General features: G+C 41.2%; 1 protein-coding gene across 1 annotated transcript; it reads right to left on the bottom strand.

Moving 5' to 3' along the window:
* Positions 1 to 2223: 2223 nt before the first annotated feature.
* On the bottom strand, positions 2224 to 23739 carry rbm27 (RNA binding motif protein 27). The gene is made up of 21 exons (XM_072445717.1): positions 23533 to 23739; positions 21944 to 22062; positions 21499 to 21626; positions 21327 to 21406; positions 20846 to 21045; positions 19975 to 20304; positions 18202 to 18426; positions 17457 to 17627; positions 16573 to 16719; positions 16340 to 16487; positions 15007 to 15160; positions 14089 to 14322; positions 13333 to 13458; positions 10301 to 10426; positions 10130 to 10204; positions 9871 to 10047; positions 8392 to 8496; positions 5100 to 5324; positions 2668 to 2751; positions 2453 to 2572; positions 2224 to 2328 (listed from the first exon to the last, which is right to left on the bottom strand). The coding sequence occupies exons 1-21, from the start codon at positions 23589 to 23591 to the stop codon at positions 2245 to 2247; spliced, it is 3117 nt and encodes a 1038-aa protein (XP_072301818.1). The 5' UTR covers positions 23592 to 23739; the 3' UTR covers positions 2224 to 2244.
* Positions 23740 to 23797: the final 58 nt, after the last annotated feature.

Raw genomic sequence — 23797 nt, 5'->3', positions numbered from 1 at the left:
TAACATATCCAAAAAACTATTATCCAATAAACATATTACACATTTTTACACTATTGTGATAGTAGCGTACAGGAGTCATACAAAAAGTGAATCAAAGTCCTCGGTGTCGGTTTACGGTGTCGCTAAAGAATCAGAACGGCAAAATATTAAAAGATGCTACGCACATTTTCAGTCGACAAAGAGATGGAGAAGTTAGTGTCACCTGGGCCTTGGAACGTGAATATAAAACACACAAAAAACCAGAGGGTTGCTGGTTGGATCACCGCTTTGTCTCGTGACGCAGGCATAAATAATAGAATTGATACAGGAATTGTATTGTATCAACTGCTCATTGCCGTGTACTAAATAAATCACTGTGTTTTTACTTCCTATGTCTTCCATTTTCCACGGATGAAAAATGTACTACTTAAATTTGTGACGGTGTGAAAACAGAAATAGGGAGCAGTCAATTCAAAAGAGCAGAGACTCTCTTGCTTTCGATCGGCCATTTAAAACAAAGAAATGATACAACGGTAATTACTCTCTCAAGCATTTACAAAATGTACAAAAGTAAATGTCAACTCTTGTAAAAACTCAGCTATTCACTGATGTAAGGCAAAATTATATATATATATATATATATAAAAATCGACGACTCGGTTTTACATTCAGACCCCGGTCTTCAGAGCGCGTGAGGCGACCGTGTCCGAACGGGCCTTTTGTACGAGCTCAGGAAACACGTGAACAACATACAAGAGACACGGAGTGAACACACGCTTTGTGCGCTAGACCAGTGGTTCTCAAACTGTGGGGCACGCCTCCTTCAGGCGATACGCGGGAGTCCTCTGCAAATCGAATATTTGCAGAAGAAAAAGCCAGTTTAATCCCCATTTTTTGTCCTCGGTTAGAACTAAAGCGATTGCGGTCCTGGTTTAGCCCTGGTTTAGCCCTGGTTTAGCCCTGGTTTAGCCCTGGTTTAGCCCTGGTTTAGCCCTGGTTTAGACCTGGTTTAGACCTGGTTTAGACCTGGTTTAGCCCTGGTTTAGCCCTGGTTTAGCCCTGGTTTAGCCCTGGTTTAGCCCTGGTTTAGCCCTGGTTTAGCCCTGGTTTAGCCCTGGTTTAGCCCTGGTTTAGCCCTGGTTTAGACCTGGTTTAGCCCTGGTTTAGCCCTGGTTTAGCCCTGGTTTAGCCCTGGTTTAGACCTGGTTTAGACCTGGTTTAGACCTGGTTTAGACCCGGTTTAGACCCGGTTTAGACCCGGTTTAGACCCGGTTTAGACCCGGTTTAGACCCGGTGGTGCTTGGAGGACTAAATATTGTCTTAGGTGGTATTTAGTGTGAAAAGTTTGAGAACCACAGGACTAGACTATTGTGGAAAGTGAGATTTTTTTTTTTCAGTAGTAAATATACGAAAGAATGTCCAGCACACAACATCTGACATATTTCAAGAGCTTAAATCAAAATGTAGAGAGAACGTGATGATCAGTGGCGGCAAAAGCACAATAAACATCTGATCAATCACGTTACTTTGGGACTTTTTATATTCTTTGCAAATAAAAGTAACGGTCTTGAAACATTTCACTCTGTGTGTGGAAACCAAGATACGAGTCAATTCAGACACAAAAATCCACCGACTTTGCCACAATATTCGAACGCGCCGAGCTGCAGGAAAATGTTAAATGAACGCTTCCTAAAGAGACCGAACGAAAGCACGATTTGAGGCGTAAACGTCGGCGTTGCGTGTTGCACTGGGATCCTTCTGTACGGGACGGTGCTTAACGTGTTTGAAGTGAGCGTGCAGTGGAAACGAGTCTGTGTCTGAGGCCATAATAATAATAATCTCCTTTAAGTACGGCGCGGAGCACTCGTGGGGAAAAAAGTCAAAATCCTACTTTACGTTTGAATTGGTGATGGAATGGGCGTGTCCCTAAAACTCAAGTGGACAAAAGGTCTTCCAAAAAAAAAAAAAGAAACGAAAAATGGCGTTTGAATACAGTATATGTATAAAAATACCTATTCACAGTAGACACAAATGTTGTGCATTACTGATGCGGACCGTCCGGTAAGCACACTGAAGCGATTTGCACTAGATCTATGAGGACAACGTGTTCTACTCTCAGCAAAAGTGAGACGTCTTAATCAGTTTAACGTCGAGGGCGAACGTTCGGCCCTCGTGGCGCTCGAGTTAAAAATAAGCTTCAAAATACTGGAAACAGAACGAGCTCAGTTTGTTTTTCTCCTCCTCCTTCTTCTTCTGGTCGTTTCACTATCGCCTCCAGGATCTGCTCTCGTACTCGTCGTCCTCGTCGTCGTCCTCCTCTTCCTCCTCCAGAAACGAGCCGCTCTCCTTCTGTTTGAAGAGAAACCGCAGTGATCAGATCGCTGTGCGTTTGGGCTTTCCCGTCGTCGTCACGCCGATAGCAATTACTCGACCGACAAAACCACGAGATAAACTTAAAAGCGTTAAGTCGTACCGAGCTGTCCTCTTCTTTGGTCTCTTCCTCCTCGGGCTCCGTCGTGACCGAGGGCGTCTTGGGCTTGTACCAGGAAATCTGCAGCACGCGACCTTTGAACTTAGCTCCCTGGTTGGCCGCCTGCGAGTACAAAGCGCGAGACGTGAGGGTGGCGGGGGTCACAGGGTGCGTCCGGCGGGGAAAAGCGCGCGGGGGGGAGGGGTTTCCGGACTTACGTTTTCGGCTTCGCTCCTCGTCTTGAACGTCATGACGACAGTGGTTGCGTCGTGGTCGCGCAGGTCCTCGATCTCGCCGAATTTCTGTGTGAAATGGAAAACGATGACGCATCAGTTTTGTAAAGGAGTTTTAACGCCGACCTTCAGCACACGTTTGTATCTTTTATAGAATCAACCAGTGCTTCTTAATAATCATCATCATAATTACTATACCGTCTCGATAAACTGGATGAAACTGGATTTTTGGGCTGAATATTTATAATTTATCATATTTTCATCAACAATTTCATCTTCTCTTTGATGTACCTTGATATTTGAGCTGTTGCGGGTCAAATAAATAACATTTATGACATCTATTGGCGCTCATATTTTTCCAATAATAATATTTTTACATTTAGAAAAGGGTTTACCATGATTATAATGCTTTAGGGTTATTGCGTTAGCGGCAGAAAGATGTTTCAAAATGATCATTTACCGTTTAATATCTTGCAATTCAAAAACGTGTCATCGAGTATTAAATGTTTTAGGTTAAACCCACTCGGACATAAGGAGAATATGCAAACTCCACTGTAACAAACAGGTTATTTTGCCAATCGATTGATCACTCTTCAGATGAATCAAATTAAGTGTTAATTCTTTTGATATTTTGTCATCTAAACAACTCTTTGATCTATGTCGGTGTAATCCCTCATTCGTCCAGGCGTGTTCCATAGTAGAAAAAGCTTCAGTTGTAGTCATCTGGACTCAGTTTGAAAAATTAGACGTTTCGACTCTCATCCAAGAGTCATTGTCAATAAAAGAATTTAGATCGAGAACTCCGATATTAATACTGTTCTGTGGTAAGACCCGCCCATTGGGCGGAGCCTTCCTGAAGTAGAAAGAGTTGTTTGTTTCAACAGAAACTCCCCCCTTGTATCTACCGAGCTAGCCTATTCAGAATCTTAATGGCCTATTAGAATCCTCTTTGTCTTTGTGAGACCCTGGCTCAACCACCCTGAGTACCTGATTAGCATCTAAATGTCCTGGTCCTGGTCCTCTACCTTTCCAGGGGTTCAGTATTCCATTATAGATACCAGGAAGATTGAATCTTAGCCCTCCATTTCTGTTTAAAGAAGGTCTTTCTTTTTTAACAAAAATAGCTTCCTTAACTCCTCTTTCAAACCATCTTTTCTCCTGCTTAAAACCTTCACCTCACCGTCTTCAAACGAGTGATTAGAGGCTTCAAGATGGAGATGCACGGCACTCTGAGGTCCTGAACTTGTATTTCTTCTGTGCTGATAAAGCCGCTTGTGTAGAGGCTGTTTCGTCTCACCTATGTACCGTTCTTTACAGCTTTCTTCACTGCATTGGATCGAATAAACTACATTGCTCTGTTTTTGAGTCGGCAACTTGTCCTTAGGGCGAACCAGTTTTTGTCTTAAAGTGTTTCCTGGTTTAAAATAAACAGGGACTTCATGTTGTAACACAAAGTCCCTGTTTATTTTAAACCAGGGCTAAGATTCAATCTTCCTGGTATCTATAATGGTATACTGAACCCCTGGAAAGGTAGAGGACCAGGACCAGGACATTTAGATGCTAATCAGGTACTCAGGGTGGTTGAGCCAGGGTCTCACAAAGACAAAGAGGATTCTAATAGGCCATTAAGATTCTGAATAGGCTAGCTCGGTAGATACAAGGGGGGAGTTTCTGTTGAAACAAACAACTCTTTCTACTTCAGGAAGGCTCCTCCCAATGGGGGGTCTTACCACAGAACAGTATTAATATCGGAGTTCTCGACCTAAATTCTGTTATTGACAATGACTCTTGGATGAGAGTCGAAACGTCTATTTTTTTCTAACTGAGTCCAGATGACTACAACTGAAGCTTTTTCTACAACTCTTTGATCAAATATAAAAGCTACAGAGTTTTGTTTGTTTGTTTGAGGACGTCCTGAGTATATTAACAAACAAAAAAACATTAAATCCACATGTTTTGTGTCATTTTGATGTAATTACGGCTCTGCTTTAAGTGTTTGTCTAAAGTCCAGTTCGATTACTACATTAGTTGACTATAATTTCAATGATTGATTAGTTAACAATTAATCTCCACACAGAAAGACATGTGATTTCTTTAAAGAAATACCGTATTTTCTGGACTATAATTCGCACTAGACAAAAAATGCATAATAGAAAAAAACAAAACATATATAAGTCGCACTGGAGTATGAAATGCGGTTGTGGCAAGTGTGAAAATAGCAAATAATCACATATAAGTTGCTCCGGAGTATAAGTATACAAGTATAAATACAAGTATAAGTCGCACTCCGGCCAAAACTGTGAAAAAAGGTGCGACTTATAGTGCGGAAAATAAGGTAGCCCTAGCAACCAACTACTGCCCCTCAAAAGTCACCGTCATGATTCTAAACATGTGCTCCGTGTGGTGCTTCTCCTCACCACGAAGTGCGGCATAAGCTCCTCCTTCTCCTCTTGCGTCACGCCCAGAATGGCCAGCGCTCGGGGCCTGTGATCCACCACCATCCGGTTGACCGTGCCTCCTCGGCCCATTCCGTCCCGGCTGCGTCCTCGGCCGCGCACCACGTGACCCCCGTGGTCGCCGGCCATCTTTCCTCTGCCCCGCCCCCGGCCTGAAGGCGAGCGGATCAGGCCCAAAAACGTCGCCTGGGAGGAGAAACGCGGTCAGTCGGGCGATAACGATGGAAAAGGCGAGTGGGAACAGAAGACACTGATGTGGAGGAAATTCTATTTGGACTGTATTTGAAGTAACGGGTATTCTCTTTATTTTGGCATCTCATGTTTTAGAACTCAAGTATTTACCAAAAGCACACATCAGTCAAGTGTTTCCTCATCAGGATTTGTGTCAGCGCTCCATCTACTGGCAAGCAGAGGGAATTACCATGGGGGAAGTAAACAAAAGCCAACACGCCCTCGACATACTAAAGTGAGCACACAGTGGTAATGATCGTGATTTGACAGCTCTGGCGATGATTTATGGACTTAAAACAGTTCCAGAGACCACTGGAGGTCAACCTATGACACCACTCAGCTGTAGCTCAGAGAAGTCAACCTCGTAAACGGGATAAAATAAACAACCAAAGGTTTGTTTTTGAGGGAACAACTCAAACATTTGGAATCTGATTAATATGCATCCTTCAAGTCAACCTTTAATGAGAAATAGACTTTTGTGAAATAATTGTGTCACTGGAACGCTCAAATGTATATACAGTGAACCTTCGCTATATCGCGGTTCACTTTTCACGGACTCGCTGCTTCGCGGATTTGCATCATGCAGTGTGTTCTGCATTCTGATTGGCTAAACAGTCTCTCCGCGTCTTCTCTACCTGTGTGTCAATAGTACGTAAAACCGCTTGCCAAATTGAAGTTTGCGAGGCCGGTGAGAGCGGCGCCGCGCGCGAGAGGCCGGTGAGAGCGCGTGTGAGCTTCAATGTTTTATGGAGTATTTCATTGTATAATAACTAAAAAATAAAAGGTTTCTACTTCGCGGATTTTGACTCCCGCGGGTTCTTCTTGGAACGTAACCCCCGCGATAAACGAGGGATCACTGTATACGTAACACTATGATGAAAGGAGGGCTTTGTGCACAATTTGTCAATTCTTTAGGGAATGACAAAGTCACGGACCACTGTACTTTCTAAGTCACTGCTTTTTGACCAAACTTCTTTTCTCGCCTTGTCCTTCTTTCACTTGTGTTTAATTGTCATGCTACAGTTTTAAGCAGAACTGCTTTAGCTTTAATGAGACGAGCCTCATCAGCGAGAGGCCGTGTCTGATTTGGACTCGTTGCCGGCTCCTCTGGGCTTTCTTAAGTGGCTGAAGTTTAATGCGCAGAAGGAGCGCTGGCCAGGGACAACAGGGACCACATGCATGTTTTATATCGCACTAATTTAAGACCCAGGAGGAGGAGAAGGAGAACATGTCAGGATACGAGGAGTGTTACTGACAAAGCCATGGGTTTGACTGGTCTATGACAACGAAAACCAGCAACACTGAAACGCTGTACAAGGTCATCAACACGCCTGTTGTGATATTCACATGGGGTTTGGAGAGGGCAATTTTTACTAAAAAGGAATAACCAGATTTTTTTTGTATAATAAAGTTAAGACGTGTATTTAAATGTGTTGATTGAGATTTAATGATCAGACAAATGTGAAATGTCTGTACAATTTATCACATACTCAAATCAATATTAAAATTTAGTTTGTCAAATTTCACACAATTGTTTCAATTTTGGTACATTTCTAACTTTAGGTAACTCATTAAAAGGACAATGCATTATTTGAACTATTATTAGCCTTTAAACATGCACACGAGTACTTTAAGTTTGCCATCTCATATTTAAAAACAAAAACAAATAGTTTGGATTTTGAATTTGGAGCTCTGCTGTTTCCATGTCACTACCTGAGTTTTGGTGCCAACTACTGGCTGCAGAGGGAATGACACAGTTTAAGAAACAGATCCATGTTTTCAAGGCATTTCAAGCTTGCAGTTGCACTGATCGTAATTTATGGATTTAAAAAAAACAGCAGAGAAGCTTCTCACAGATCAAGAAAGTTAAATTCTGAAGCGTTTCTGGCGCTCGAGAGGAACGGATTTTCAAATTAGGCCGCAGTTATTTTATTACTTGGTTTACGGATTTTTAAATGAAATATATTGCACAGGCGGACAGAATATAAATATAAATTAAATTTCAAAAGATGTTTTCTTTCGGGTTTGCCTAAAAAAAAACGCACCACGGGAGGAGAGGGGGGGACAGAACTGACGCTTAAGTGTGCACCCTCCTCCACCCACCCAGTCACGGCAAAACGCGCTGAAGAAAATGTGGTAAACAGGTTTAAAATGTGTATTTGCGATATAAAATGCGCGCAGCAGACAGAGAGACGGGCGCGCTCTCTCCCCGGGGCCGCGTGCAGGGACAGACCTGCTCCGTCACAGACTTCCGCAGGAGTTTGGCGAGAAATTGCTTCACGCGCTCTTGTCTTTTGACTTAATACCACTTTTTACATTTAATTTAATGCTATTTTGTTGGCGGTGTATGTGTATGTGTGTGTGTGTGTGTGTGTGTGTGTGTGTGTGTGTGTGTGTGTGTGTGTGTGTGTGTGTGTGTGTGTGTGTGTGTGTGTGTATATATATATATATATACATACATACATATACACATATATACACATATACAATTATTTATTTTATGTATATTGTATAAATCAATAATCTAAGTGCGGTGGATCCTTAAACCAAGTAATAAAATAACTAAGGCCTTACCGTGAATGAAGCCAAATGCTTCTCCAGGTATGTTTTTGATGTGGGAAACATTTAGCATTATGTGTGTCCTTTAACAAAGGGTCAACACATCAATTAAGAATATAAAGATTTTAGAATCTAGAACAAAAAAATAAACAGAAGTACTTTGTGTAATATGAAATATTGTGTGCATTACATAACGTTGCAAATAGAAAGCAGCAACAACTTGTCAAATCTTTCTTGTTTTCTTTATTCAATGCAAAAGCTTTTCTGGTCTGTGACGATTCAAAAGATTGAGGACGCATTTCCTGTTGTCACTCGCTGCAGAAAAAGGCTGACGACTGCATCCGTTTTTAGTGGTTTGGTCGTTATCTCAGACTGTAGTTGCACTTGTGTGTGTATATATACACAGTATATATATATATATATATATATATATGTGTATGTGTCATACGGAAGCGTGAGGCACCTCCACTTGTAGCTGCCCCAGTTTTCTCTTGAGGTCGGTGGTGTCCTCCCCAGAGTTCATCTTCTTGTGAAAGTCGAGCTCAGCGTCCAGCAGCTCCTTCTGGGCCTGGGCAGATTCAGACAAATACTGCATGATGTAATGTACAACGGATCACACATGTACAACGGATCACACATGTACAACGGATCACACACACCTGAATCAGTATTTTATCAAAACACAAGCGTACGGCTAAATGACAGAAATCAACAATTGAGTGATAATTTACAGAAAAAGCAAAAATAAATAAAAAATACATATTTTAAATGTGCACTACGTAATATCTCTGGAGGGCCATGTTACAGGTCAGATCTGTGCAGAGGCAACCCTGCACAGGGTAAAGAAGTGTGTTTTTAAAAAGGTATCTTTGGCAGTAAGTTTAATCACGTAGTCAAGAGTAATACCCGAGATCATATTTGGTTTTCCGAGAACAGATCTAAACCCTGATTATTTTAGTAGTTGAATATATAAATAAAGTGCATTAATGCAGAAAATTCTAAATTATTTACAATTTTTAATTGAATAATGCCAATGTCTTTGTGATAAAAAAGGACTGGATAACAATATTTTTTTGTACCGACTCATCAATTGTTAAGTAAATTGCTGTAGACCAAACACTGACTATATCTGACTTAAGACTAAATTAGGGCTGAACAAAGTCTGTAACGAGACTAAACCATGAATAAAGACATTCTAATAGATTAATCTCTAATGTCATGATACGGACAAAATAATCATCCTTTAATATTAAACAACGTGGTTTTATGCAAGTTCTCGTCAAGCTCAGGATCATTCCAAAACTGTTCAGGAAAAGTCACAATTTCTCCTGTTCATGTGATTATTTTTTAGTGTAGATACTTGCAGAGTTTTGATACTAGTTTTTAAACCCCATTTGTCTCTAGATAAAATAAAACAAATACTCAAACTGCAGAAAGCCTCGCAAACCACCAGAGGCAGCTCACGCACCACCAGAAAAGTCACATAGAGCCCCTTTAAGATAAAAAAAATAAATACATAAAGTGTTGAAATATCTGCAATTTGTAAAAAGATGCAATATTTCCATCACTGTAAATTGGTAAATTATTGGTAAACAACAACAGATGCAGATGCAGGGGAAGAACACCTTCATTACCGTATTTTCCGGACTATACGTTTTTCATAGTTTTGACCGGGGTGCAACTTGAACTTACCTTTATACTTATATACTCAGGGGAGACTTATATGTGATATAATTTGTTATTTTCATACTTGCAACTGCATTTCATACTCCAGTGCAACTTATGTTTTTCTTCTTCTCTATTATGCATTTTTTGTCTGGTGCGACTTATACTCCGGTGTGACTTATAGTCCAGAAAATACGGTAATTGCTCCAAATTGTGCCGTACAACCCTTCTTTTCCCCCCTCCAATGGCAAGAAAGATGATCTGAACATAAACTCACATCGCTTTTATTCTTGGGCTGGTTGTGGTTGGCTTTGGCACTGGGGACCTGCGCTGCCGGGTTCAACTCATTCTGCAGCTGGGAGATTTTCTCAGTCAGTTCCTTCAGCGTCTTCATGACGTTTGCCCTTTCTTCTGGCTTCATCCCTCGGTTTTTCTCCAGACGGTTTATCAAGGCCTGGACGAACACAGCATCATGTAAATAAAATAAAATTTAAAAAAAAGTGCAAATTCAAAAGCCATTTTGGGAAACCGCTCACTTTCTGGCATTCAATTTGCGTCTTCAACATCTCCTGCTTCTTCTTCCTCATGTCCTGCTGAAGCTTTAATGCCTCCTAAAAAGAGAGCAAAAAAAGAGATAATGAATAATAATGATTTGCAACGTAAAAAAAAAAAAAAAAAGTTAAAACGCCCGCTTCAAAAGTCCGTGCCTGCTTCTGCTTGAGAGCTTCTTGTGCGAGGAGTGCTTTGGCCGTTCTCCCCAGGCTCTTGGAGGACGACTTGAGGGACGTCGGAGCGAAGGGCGCTTTCTGAGAGTTTCCCAGGGCAGACGCCGCCTACAACACGACGGCACGAGATCAGCACGACACAGAAGCACAATGACAGTAAAGTACACGAGCGCTGTATGTGCCCAGATGTATTAGTATTACACCAGAAGTGATTTAAAATAACTAAATAAATGGATATTTTAACTCTGAGCTTTTCTTTCCTATAGTTTAAATATATAATAATGATTAATAATGATAAATGATCCCTGTAAAACTGCTATATTTTTATAGATTTTTTGTTCTGGCAGTGACTTTTTTGTGGTACATTAACATTTTATCTGTATTGAGTTATTATTAGGCCCGAGCGCCACAAGCTGGCGAGAGGCCTATTAATCTCGTAAGGCCGTGCGAAGCACGGCTGCGAAAGTGCGCACGTAGTGCGCACGAAATCGAGCGCGAAGCGCTCGCCCACTTCCAAACACTCACTAACGCACTCCTCCACTCATGCACGCCCCGTGCATACTAATTAGTTGTAGGAAAATGGAACATTACCGTTGTAAACGGGCGAAGCCCGTGCAAAAGTTCGCACTAAACGAGCACTTTACATTACATATAAAGCACTCATTTGCGCTAAGTAGCTCACGAATACGTTCCCCATCTCTTGCATGTTCCGTGCATATAAGCATGTAATGCAAAAATTGAACATTATTACTGTATAGAGGGCCAAAAACACAAAGTGGGCGGAGCCCACTCAAAATTATCGAAAGTACCCGTCAGTGACCAGGGACCCACACCATGAGGTAGGAAAGCGCGAGCGCTTTCCGAAAATGTATAGTTTATGATATTTGAAAAATGGGAAACATTGTTTTCGCATCGGAATATTATTCTTTCTTTCTTTCTTTCTTTCTTTCTTCTTCTTCTCGGGACCAACCCCCCTATTTTTCACCCAGTGAACATTGACGAAAAGTCACAAAAATTTGCACACCTCTAAAAATCGTGCCTCTCTACATTCTGGCTATTTCCCTTTTCTAAAATAAAAAAAATTGGCGCGTCAGCGCCACCAAATGTACCAAAAATGCATTGAGAGATGGGAAATGACCCAAAAAAAATCTGATCGTAGAATCATGAAATTTGGCGCAGAGGTAGATGGTGACAAGAGAAGTAAAAAATATTATTACGGCAACGCCGTCCCCCGAACCAAATGTCGGCCATATTGCTTCAAAAATGGCTAAACATGACTTCGGAGTTTTTCCAAACGTCGTACTTTTACGAACTCCTCCCAGGGCGTTGGCCCTAAAAAGCTGAAATTTGGTGAAAATGCTACTGAGGAGTGGGACATCAAAAGTTATCCAAATTACATTGATACCTCTCACGGTCTGTAACTAAAATTTCAGAAATCTCCCATATTTAAAATTTCTGCCGTTTGCGCAGATAAAGTCCGAATTGCGTCAAATTAGAATCAGTTGTTAAACTCTTTGCCCTAAACCTACTTGAAGTGAAATAAATTCATTTGGCGCCACAGCGCCCCCTACAGATTTTATATGGAGGTTAAATGTTTAGTTTTGCGAAATTATATGAAATTTGACACACAACTCAATTTTAGCATCCCCATCAAAAAAGTCAATGAGACCCATGTCATAATTGTTATGGCGTTGCCGTAACGATGACCGAAACCTCCCATGTTATTCCAATGGGGCCAGAACATGTTTACACTTTAGACTTTCACAAACTCCTCCCAGGGCGTCAGCCCTATTAACCTGAAATTTGGTGAGACTCATCTTCAGGACCATCAAAAGTTATCCACATTTTCATTCAAAGAGTCACGGTGTCTGTGCGGCAAAGCCGCACATTTTGCCAAGAATTCAAAATAAAATTGCTTTTTGATGGTAAAACAAAGGGGAGAACATGTGACAGCGTCACAGATTCAGCAGTAGGCGTGATAAAAGGACAATTGGGGCGCGTTAGCGCCCCCTCCTCTTGCGGCGTGGCGGCGGTGTGGCGGCGGCGTGGCGAGGGCCGATCATTGCCGCTTGCGGCTATATTTATACATTGTGTCTCTTAATTGCAGCTCACGTTTCATGGGTATACGGTCTTTCAGCTATTTTTGAAGTACTATACTATAATATTGTAGTGACAGGCCTGATATGATTAAACAATTAGTAATTATTGCCTATGGACATGAGATTTTTTTTTTACAAAATTTGACCCAGATGAAGTTGGATGAAGAGGCAATTTGAGGAAATCTTGATTAAAAAAAAAAAATATATATATATATATATATATATATATTTTCCTCAAAAACACCAATTATACACATTTCTTGGGTTAAGATGCAATTACAGCTCTGTCTGAATCATGAGCCCGCCTCTATCAGCACGTGGCATGATAAAAGCAGATCATTTAATAATAAATTGGTAATTATTTAAATAATCCATCAGTTACAAATGAGCTGATAAGTGTTTTTTTTTGCCCTCGTATGTATCGACCATTTGTAGGAAAATAAATAATCCAAATATCCGAATAAACTTCTATCTAAAATATCGTATAGTAGTAATAATAGTATTTTCCGCACTATAAAGGCGCACTTGGATTATAAAGGCACACAGTCAATCAATGGTCTATTTTTGATCATTTTTCATATATAAAAAAAAGGCACACCGGACTTAAGGCGTATTAGGCGAAACAAAACACAACCAGAATGAATCCATATATAAAGGCGCATTGGATTATAAGGCGCATTGTCGTTTGAGAAAATTAAAAGCTTTTAAGTGTGCCTTAAAGTCCGGAAAATACGGTACACACAAAAGGTGAAAACAAACAAAAACACAACACAATTTACATGTATTGTGCGACAGTAATCTCTCCCTTAAATTGCGACTAGCCTGTAGATGTTTAAATAACTAATCCTTAAGCTTTCAACTGAATAAAGGTCCTTATTTAGAACAGACTGAGGTGATAATCGGGTGCAGACGTACAGTGACAGCCTCCAGACCGGAGCCGTCCGCTGGGCTCAGGCCGGACATCCCGGGTGTGGTCTGAGGTCGAGGCTTGTGCACCGTCTTGTTCAAAACGTAGGCCGCTGCATTGTGCTGCTTTATCCCCTGAAGACAACGTAATGAAAGAGCATTCGTTAATATGTGGAAAAGAGTCAGAAGTCACAGTAATGATGTCGGATTCTAAAGTCGCTGCGAAGTTCAAACAAATGCAATCCATGGTTATATTTGCATCAGACGTCAACGAGTTTGCTTTAGTCAAAATGTATGTGTGAAAAGTCAAATACTGGTTGGAAAACATGAGCGAGTGAAGAATAGCCTTGTGTTCAAGAGGAAAAAATGTATATACAAGATTGCATGTCGTGCTTTTTTGTTTCAACTTAAGCATTTAAAAAAAAAGGTACACTCTGTACATTGTCCCTTAAAATAAACTAAACAGAGACATTAAGCTAATAAATACATTTTCTGGAGAGGGGGGGGCATTAAACATCTCTATCTCCATGGTGACAGGCAGAGGGCCAGACCATATTTAGCAATACGATTAAAAACACCTTCAAGTACTGTAAGATAAGATTGCTATTATGCTTTAGTGTGGAACGTTCCCGGCAGAGAAATAACATCTCCATGGAGACGATGACCCCCACCCACACCTGAAATGTTACATAGAGCATCTTTAAAAAGGAGATAAAAACAAAGGCTGAATATAGACTACCATCAAACTAGCACTGTCGTTAATACCTTATGCACATTGGGGTGCTGGGGTCCGTGGTTGGTTTGCGGTCCCACATTTTGGAGCCCGGTGCCCAGCTCCTGTCCTGGGGCCCCTATGTGGTTGGTGCCGGGCTCTCTGTGCCAGTAGACTCTGATGAAGCGGTTGTTCAGGACGGCCTGGATGCTGGAGATGGCCCGCCTCGCCTCCTCGTTCTTCGTGTACTGGATCAGCGCCGCCTCCGGGTCACCGGCAAACACCACCTGCACCGGCAAAAGAGACGGAGCCGGGACAGAGAGCAGGAGACGGCGTGAGGGCCTCTCAAAGTGTGGTACCTGGTGTTTCTAATGCGTCCAATTTATGTTTTCAGTCAGGCGTTTAGACTTTGGTGTTAGCATGCCCTCTACTGACAGCAAAGGGAATCACGATGGGGGGAAAAAGCTTTCCCCGCCATGGCAATACAAACATGCATTTTGTTTGTTTTTTAATTCCATATTTAGAGACAAAGAAAATAATCATTTTAAAATAAGAAAAATAGATCGAAGTTTATAAAAAGCATGCAGTTGTAATGATAGCAATTTGATAAAGGCAAAAAACGAGTCTGAAGATGGTTTATGGACTTAAACGCATATCTGAGAAATTTAAAACAAAGTATTTTCTGAAGAAGCAGAGAAGAATACCTCTTCACCAGGATTCATTCAATAAGTGTGAATTATATTTTTCCTTAAGACACATTTTATACAAAAGAACTTCTGAGAAAATGGCGTTTCAGAAAAGATGCCGACCTCATAAACATTTGGCTAAATCATAATCAAGTCCCAATTTAGTTCTTAGATATAGACTTGGTTTAGTCCTGTTAAGAGTGCATTTATAACTTCAGAAGGATTGTACTTTTTATGACCTTTTTCGTGTTTTCTTTAGTGGAAAGTGAAGGCAGACGTCTTTACCTGGATGTTGACGATGGTGCCGAACTTGCTGAAGTGCTCGTTGAGTTTGGTGATGTTGTTGAGCTCCCGTGGGATCCTGCGCACCTCCAGTTTGGTGTTGACGTAATGGTTTCTCTTTGGAAACGGGCCTTTGTGTTGGTTGTTGAAGCCAGGCCTAGAAATACAAAAGAAGCATTTAAGACAATTGAACATCTACAATGTAACGTTGAAATTATCTTTGGAAGGTATAAAGCCCAAATATTTGACTTCTGCATATGGTTTTATACAAGAGAAAGCCAGGACAGGACAAACTTAATATGAAATAAACCAATTTTGATCATGGAAACAGTTATCCGGTCAAATGCACTGCAAGAACAAGATTACTCACTCTAAGCAAATAACAAGATTGGTGTAAAATAAAAATACTTAAGGCAATATCATGAATACAGTAGCAGTTCTGCCGGCTGCTGAACCACCAAACTTAGTGTTGAGCTCTAATGAAACTAAGAAGCTGCTGGAGTTTTGAGACTCCATGGTGCTATGTAATATAAGTGGAACCACAAACACATGTTGCCCTCATCGACGCTGAAGCTGTTGCAACTCAATAGCGTTGGGCTGCACCCGTGTCGCAGACAAAAGACAGGCCTCTGACCTATGAGTCACCTTGGGCTGAAATGAGGCTCCTTCCAGCTCGGAGGGGAAGTCAAGCGGCCGCTACTGGAGCAACACTTTGATCGAATTTCAACATTCTCATTGGGTACTTGAATTAAAATGATTAGGTGATGACATTCTATCTACTTTCCGGGAAATTCTGAGATATTTCAGCTGACGCATTGTACATCCTCTATGCTTTCCATTCTGGCAATATGACAAACCAAAACAATCTTGATATAGTGCACACATTGTTTACGATTACAGCAGATAAAACGACACATAATACAGGGCATTATTGTTGTGTGATGTGGCTGTTAGAGGCTACAATATCAACATTATTCAAATTGAGTTATTTTACCTTAAATGTATTTGTCAAAATAAAAACTTACAGAATTTGACCGAGACCAAACCAAGACTAAATCTAGGGTATTTTAGACAAAGTAAGGAAAATCATGAATAAAATCAGCTCTTTTTCACATTAGAAGCAACAGCATAAGATATTCAAGGAATAGGAAATATTCAAATACAAGATACACAACTAGCATCAGTTTTCTAATGAAACAGGTTTTACATCATCAATCACCCCTCAGTGAAATTTAAAGAGCAGAAGTAGCCCAGATTCCTTTAGCCCAGATTACATTACACTGCTTTCTGTTGGGAGTATTTAGTGTTTTTTTCGTGGATGTATTGTCAGTCTTACTTGTCCATCCAGGGTTTTTTGGGCTGTGGACCATCGTTTAGACCAGTCTCGACGCCCCTCTTCCTGATGTCCTGCTCAGAGCCGGAGCGGCCCGATATTGAAATGCTGCTGCCAGAAGAGGGCTCCGTCTGGATCACGATGTTAGCGGCTGTTCAGATTCAAAACAAGACTTTAGAGGGAGCATAACCTTTAATTGTCTACAACTTTGTAGATGTGAAACAGCTGTGTGGCACCTCTGTTGCTTTGGCCCTCGTTGGACGTCAGGCCAATGAGATTGGGGCGCTGCGTTTGAACACGAGGAATGAAGTGGCGCAACTGGGTGCTGCGACCCGCCCCCGTCAGCCCCGGGGCCTCGGGGTTGTAGCCCTCGTCGTAGTTATCTGAACACAGACAGATCAATATCATATTTAATATTGTACATACAAATACAACAATCAGAACACCAAACTAAGAATACAAAATCTGCAACTCATTGACACTAAAACCAGTATCAAAATTAAGATACTAATTTGATCAAGTATCAATACAAAAGAACACAACATAAACAGGACAAAATAGATTGTTCCTGAACAGTTTTAGAATGATCTTGACCACATGGCAACAACAATGGTACGTGGGTGGGGGGAAATTATACTTGTATGTGTTAAATGACAGATTAAAAGTATGTAATTTATACGTTCAGGAAATCAATATTGAAAGCCATTTGCTGTGATCGATCAGCCCTAGAAAGTACTATTATTTTGTGTTGGAAATGAAAAAATCCCAATAAAATCATCACTGTGGTATCGAAATTGATACTACCTGCTCTTAAGTATGAGAATTGAGTTTGAAATGTTAGTATGGCGACAACACTACTTCCAAAGACAGCTCATATACATTCTTGAAGTTGATAAACAGTGACATCTTATGGCCAACAGCTGTTACTGCAGTTACTATACAGAAAACATATCGGAAGAAGAAGAATCTAACACAAAAACAAAACTTTTGCTTTACTTCACAATTAATTTTACATTTTTACTTTAATCAAACAAGAACATCAAATTAATGAAAGGCTCAGAAGTGAAAGTTATTAACAGGAAAAATAAAGAATGTGGTCTCAATCTGAACCGGTGCTTACATTCAGACTGGACAAACTGAGGATGCAGAGAAACGGAGGAGGACGAGGGAGGAGGAGGAGGAAGAGTAGGAGGTGGCAGCCCAACGCCAGGCGGTCCGATGGGAGGAGAGGAAGTGAGAGCCGACTGGTGGTTGGGCGTGTCAATCCCACTGGTGACAATGAGTGGGGGTCCTGAGGGAGACACAAGCACACGCCAATGTCTCAGGGTCATCAACAAAAACACTTCAATCAACCGACAACAGCTCAGCGGGTTAATGCACGTGACTTCAGGCCCGAGGCGCAAAGTGGGACGAAACATGCTTCAAGTTTAAAAAGGTCACGTTAATGCTTTTCCAATCCAATAATTCTATATATGCAAGAAAAACTGGGACGTATTACAACTATTACCGTGGATCTGAGAGCTTAACTAGTACATAAACAATCTAAACATTTGTTACAGGTCTAATCGGACAATATTTTGCTATTTAATATGTTGAAGCCTTTCGTTTAAGGTTTACAATTATCTAGCCGACGATTTAGCCTTAGCCAAATAGTTTATATACGAGTTAATCCAGCTGTGACACAGAACGGTCGAGTGGAAATAACCGATTGCCCGCAGCATATGTCCATAGATATTGACCATAGCAGTCATTGCCATTAAATAATCCCAATTTTTATTTCAGAACATTCGGCTTGAAAAACCAAACGACATCCGCTACTTCACTGTACACGACGCGTTGCTTTGCTGTGACTCTTTGTTACTTACCTGGAAAGACTCCCGGAGGCGGGGGCTGGCCGTAGGGGGGCATGGGGTTGAGGCGGAGGGGTGGCGGCGGCTCTGTCATGGGGGGCAGGGGGAGCCCGGGAGGCGGGGGCAGCACAGGCGCCGGGGGGAACGGCAGCATGTTGGGCAGGTTTACGTCGTCCACCACCAGGGGGTCGTTGCCGTGGTCGAAGGGGCACAGGTCGCCCCGCACGCAGAAGCCTTTTTCTGGAAGACGGCAACAAACCAGTGAGGATTTTACATTTCACTTTTCTAAATGATTGTCAGTAGAGGTGACAAACCCAGTAAGTTTGGGCCTTGGGGTGTTTAGTCTCTTGGCATTTGCAAGACCAAAGCCACAACAAGCACATGGCAACATACGCCTGTGCTATAAATCAACTTAATGAGATTACTCCAATTATTATTGCTCAAATCAATAGAAAAAAAAACTCAGATTAAAAAAAAAAAAAAAAAAAGAAGCAAATTTTTGCTTTGTCAATCAAACTGTATTGTACAGTTGTAAAGATGCAAACTTAAACGAGTGGATACATTTAGTCATAAAACATGAAAACCTATTGTATGTAGACAAAAAAATTTAGATCACAATAATGAATATAAAAAAGGCAAACAAATATTTAATATTCATTTGTAAAATTGAATGCTTTTAAAGACATTAAAATGAAGGTGAAGATTTGCTGTGTACATGTCAGGTCCAACAACATAAACCCCACAGATTGTAATCCATTGGACATATGAACTACAACAAGTAGATCTATATTTTTTACAAAATGTGAAATTATGATCTAGCGTTGCAAATGGGTCCATTGGCCAGTTAAAACATGGTTAAACATTTTGCATATGTCCCATTTATTGCTGAATTAATTTATGGCGAGTTTATTTAAGCATAAATGTTTGTATTTATATGGGCACCCATCTCTGGCACCCTACAGTCTCATTAAAGAAAGTAGTGCACCTCTAGTGTGTCTGTTGTGCCACGTTTCCTTGGGGGACGGCCAAGTTTAACCCGACTCAGAGGAGCAGCACACAGAGGAGCAGCACACAGAGGAGCAGCACACAGAGGAGCAGAGGAGGAGTGCTAAACAGTGGTCATTAGTGATGGATCAGACAAAGCAGTTGGCCGCTCTCCTGAGTAACTAGATCGTCTGGTGACAAGAACATTTACATGAAAACACTATTGTGCATTTCTAGTCATCTGAACATTTCCCTTTGTGTACAAAGTTAAAGAGTGAAGCATATAGAAACTTGTATCAGATAGTGCATTTACTTGGCCATGGATTTTACTTGGATTTGACCATTCTGAGCTTTACTTAAACCATTAAACTGCATGCCAACTGAGGAGCTGTGACCAGAGCACACACGGAACTGGGAAAAAGGCTTTTACGCCTTGTCCACACGGCGTTAGGCCTTTGGAGTGCAATTCAAGCTGCACGCTGGATTAATGTTGTGTTCTTGCAGTCAAAGCTACTTTTGCACACTAAAGTCATTTGGAGTAAACATGTCCAACCTGATGTTTAGGAGAAAAACTAGTGAAATAATGAAAAAAACATTGCATTTACCTCAGGGCCATTTGTTGCACTTACCGGTATATTTAATAATAAGTATAGTCTAAAACTTTTGCCTTTTTACAGCTTGTTCTGTAAGAATAGAGCAGCAGAAAGCATTTGTCCACGGAGCGGTTATGTTGGTCCCGTTTGTGCGAAGGGATGACAGAGTTTACATTACCGGAGATTTCCCCATTTAAACTTGAATATTTACCATCATAGTCTCTGCAGCGCTGTTTTAGTGGGACGCTCTTGTTGCCGAACGGTTTGCCAGGGTCCAGCCTCTGGTTGTTGTAGAAAGTGGACCAGCTGTCTGTGGTGCTGTCGGGCAGGTGGGCAGGTGTGGCCACAGGGACACCCGGAGGCCCCGACACGCCGCTCGAGGTCGTCGGGTACGGGTGTGGCGGTGTGGGGAGCAGGGGCGGTGGGTGCTTCTGCAGCAAAGGGGCTCCTGATGAGCCTGTGGTGAAGTTTTGGGCTCCTGGTGGGGCTGAAGAGAAGTTTTCTAAGTCCTTTCTCTCAACGTCAAACTTGGACTTGAAATCTAAGGAACAAAAACATGGTGAAAATGTAAAATAAAGCTGCACAGAATACATTTTCACTGTCATCAAATTTAACTCATTGAAGAATACGTTGAACAGGATACAGGACTAAAGGATTGTGAAGTGTGTGTGTGACTTTGAGAGCAGGCCGTGTGTGCAGGCATAAAGCAAATAATAATAATGTCCTGAAAACCTGAAGTAAAACTGAAAGGTTTCACTGAAAAGCAGCAACAAAACCAAATGCTGCTCTGTACTATACAACCAGCAGAAGTCACTAAAATATGTACCTCAGATTTAGCATTAATGCTCCTCTCACCTCGTCTGTAACAGATGTTCCAAGGCCAGCTGTTAAATGTCCAGTGAGGATAAGAATTAAAGGCATCGTTCCTCATTTAAACACTGACCGTTGATAGTACTAATGTGCTCGAACACTAAACCAGTCCCAGTATCTGTTCTGTCCCCGACACCTGCAACACAGCACTGACACTGGGTGCTATACTTCCAGGTGTGTTGGTGGTGTTGTTGTTCCAGCGCCTCCCTCACCTCTGCGGTGCTCCCGGTCCCGGCTCTTCCCTCGGCTCCCGCTCCTGCTCCGACTGCGGCTGTAGCTCCGCCCCCGAGGGCTGCCACGGCGACGCTCATGTCTCTCCCGCTCTCGGTGGGTGTCACTGCTGCTGCCGCTTTTCCCATGGCGATCAAAGTCCCGCCGTTTACGGTCCTCACGCCTTCTCTCCTCCACTCTCCTGGTTATTCAAAAGCACAGAACAAGTTTGATAATGAGTTTAATGATTAAACTTTCAATATCCAAACTAAAATGTTTCCCACTTTGCTTTTCCTACTCCTTTTGAAGGGCAATTTCATACATTTATACAAGCACAAGTTCTATATATGTTTCCATCCCATACTTCATAACAAAAGTGTATGACAAATTATGTTATATACCACTTGAAGCTCAAACCTGTATTTGCACACATTATGTATTTAAATCAAATCGAATGAGGTCGATCCCAGAGGAGGGCTTTACCTGGAGTCGTTGAAGTCCGAGCGGCTCCTCAGAGGACTCCTCCGACGCCGGTTTTCCCTCTCCTCCTCTGATATTTCATGCTTGTTGAAACAAGATAAATATAGTATTTAACCTACGCCAATATCATTCACAGAGTCAAATGATTTAATACATAACAGAATATGTTCTTTACCTCCACAAGCTCAGTTTTTATTATAGGTTGCTTGACTTCGTCTTTAGGGTTTTCCTTTGGGGGAGGATTTCCCAGGTAGATTTTTGTTGTCAGGCATTCAAAAAGTTTATCGACAAATCCCACGGTCTCTGTAGTGGGAAAAAACACATGTCGTTTAAGGACTTTTATATTCCTCTCAAGGAAAAGAAAGACAAAAAAAGAAATAGTTCAATCCAAATTACGGTTGAAATACATATAGCGGTACGGATATATACACACTCCTATCTATCTATCTATCTATCTATCTATACTATATCTCTAATAAATATATATTTATAATATATAAATATATATATTAATAATATATAATTTTACTTGATACTAGATAGACGGAGGCAGTAAAGTGACTGCATGACAATAGATAAAATATTGTCTGTAAATACTGAAGAAAAACATGTTGTCAGACCTTTTTGCAGGAAGACTTCCAGCTGATCCGCGCAGAGGGCTTTGAGGTCCTTCTCAGCTTTGTCTTTTTTCACAAGAGCCACGACATAGTTGGCCAGAGCAGCAGGGTCAGCATCACATCTGAAATCAAACATGAAGCATCAGCACTTTGTTTCATGTTGATTTCAAGTAATTTCTAATTCTGTCTCGAGTTAAATAAATAAACAGATAACCCCCAAAACTTGCAGTAAGCGAATCGAAGACCAAGATCCTGGCTGGCCTGGCTCATGGTTGAAAGAAGAGTTTGACTATTTCAACTGAAATTTTAAATGTGCTTCTGCTGACACAGAGGAGTTATCATTGCTTGAATACACATGGTTTATGTTGCAGTGAAAGAAGTTGTGTGCTAGGCAGGCTGCACAGAACACTCCTACCACATAAGCTTATTATGTAACGTTAATGAAGAAGGAGTCGACTTGTGTGTAATCAGCAGAACATACTCTAGGACCTAGAGTATAGCTACACTTTTTACACTGAATGCTCCTAGAGTCCAGGACAGACCCGGGGCCAGATGTGGCCTTCAACATGTTTTAATCCGCCCTGCAAGATTTATTTTCTATTTTTTTTAAAGTCTTAGCTATGTAACATGTGTCTGCACTTGCGTCCTTAATAAAACTTAAATGAAATAATAGATTCAATAGCCGATAATTTACAGAAAAGTGCTTATATTTTTAAGAATGTGTTACAACAATTGTCGTGGCCCTCTGCCACATGCCTGGACTGGAATATGGCCCCTTGAGGAAAAATAATTGCTCCCCCCTAGTCTAGGACCATACTGTGTAACTCATTTAGAGAATGTCCCGTTTCATTGAAGCCACATGGTATATAAAGTGAGTTCTACAAGGAAAACATGATAATGTATTGCTTTTCCCAACAAATAAACATAAATTTTGTGTAATTGGTTTCAGGGTTGTAATATGCTCAACTATTCATGTCCTATTTCAGACTCTCCGTGGGTAATGATTAATACAAACTAACATTTCGACGAAAAAGTTATTGTAGCTATAACTACAAGTATATAATAATGTCTCTCCATAACCCACCACATACAACGTCTTTCCTTTCCGACAATTTGAGGCGGTCACACTAGTATAATTGCAATCATAAGGTCGTAATTATATAAAATGCACGTGTTTACTTTTACCAAAGTATATAGAACACACGAAAAGCATTTGTAACTAACAAAAACAACACGTAGACACTTTATTTAGGTTCTAAACATCACGTTGACGGCTAAATGAAAGCATCCATTGCATCTGAAGTAGTTGGTAGCTGGATAGCTGTTTAAAGTTACATTATTTTGGGCCACCTGCGTTAATAAATGACTCCAAAATAGCTTCTGGGAACATAAACAAACACGCTAAAACCTTCATAACCCTCAGCGACATTTGTGCACTAAAGTGTGACTAGTAAACTGTGCAGGAGACCACGGGTGCAGGCTAACTCGTGCTGCAGAAATTGCCATGATTTTCTAGCAAACTCATTGATGCACAGGGAGCTAACGCAGCTACTTAGCATCCGAGCTAAATGTCATCTCAATTCAACACTTACATGGGCTCCAGGAGTTTCGCTAGCCACGTCTTCAGTGCCTCCACATTCTCTATGATCATCGTGAGAAACGCTAAAACACAATCTATAAAGTTGAAGTGAAAGTGCGTATGAATAATCCGGCTTTCATCGTCAACGAATTTATAAGCTTAAAAGGGCCTTTGCTGTCTTGACTGGCAGATCGTACGAATCGTTTTACGGCATGGCAACACACCACACTTGTCGTAAAGAATGTATGGGGTGCTACAAAACGCCCAGATAAAAGTGT

The sequence above is a fragment of the Eucyclogobius newberryi genome, unplaced genomic scaffold (genome assembly GCF_026437365.1).
Source record: "Eucyclogobius newberryi isolate DKJ021-1_F unplaced genomic scaffold, fEucNew1.0.hap1 SCAF_15, whole genome shotgun sequence".
Taxonomy (NCBI): Eukaryota; Metazoa; Chordata; class Actinopteri; order Gobiiformes; family Gobiidae; genus Eucyclogobius; species Eucyclogobius newberryi.
The sequence above is the reverse complement of the archived record's forward strand: the minus strand, read 5'-3'. Positions and strand labels throughout refer to the sequence as shown.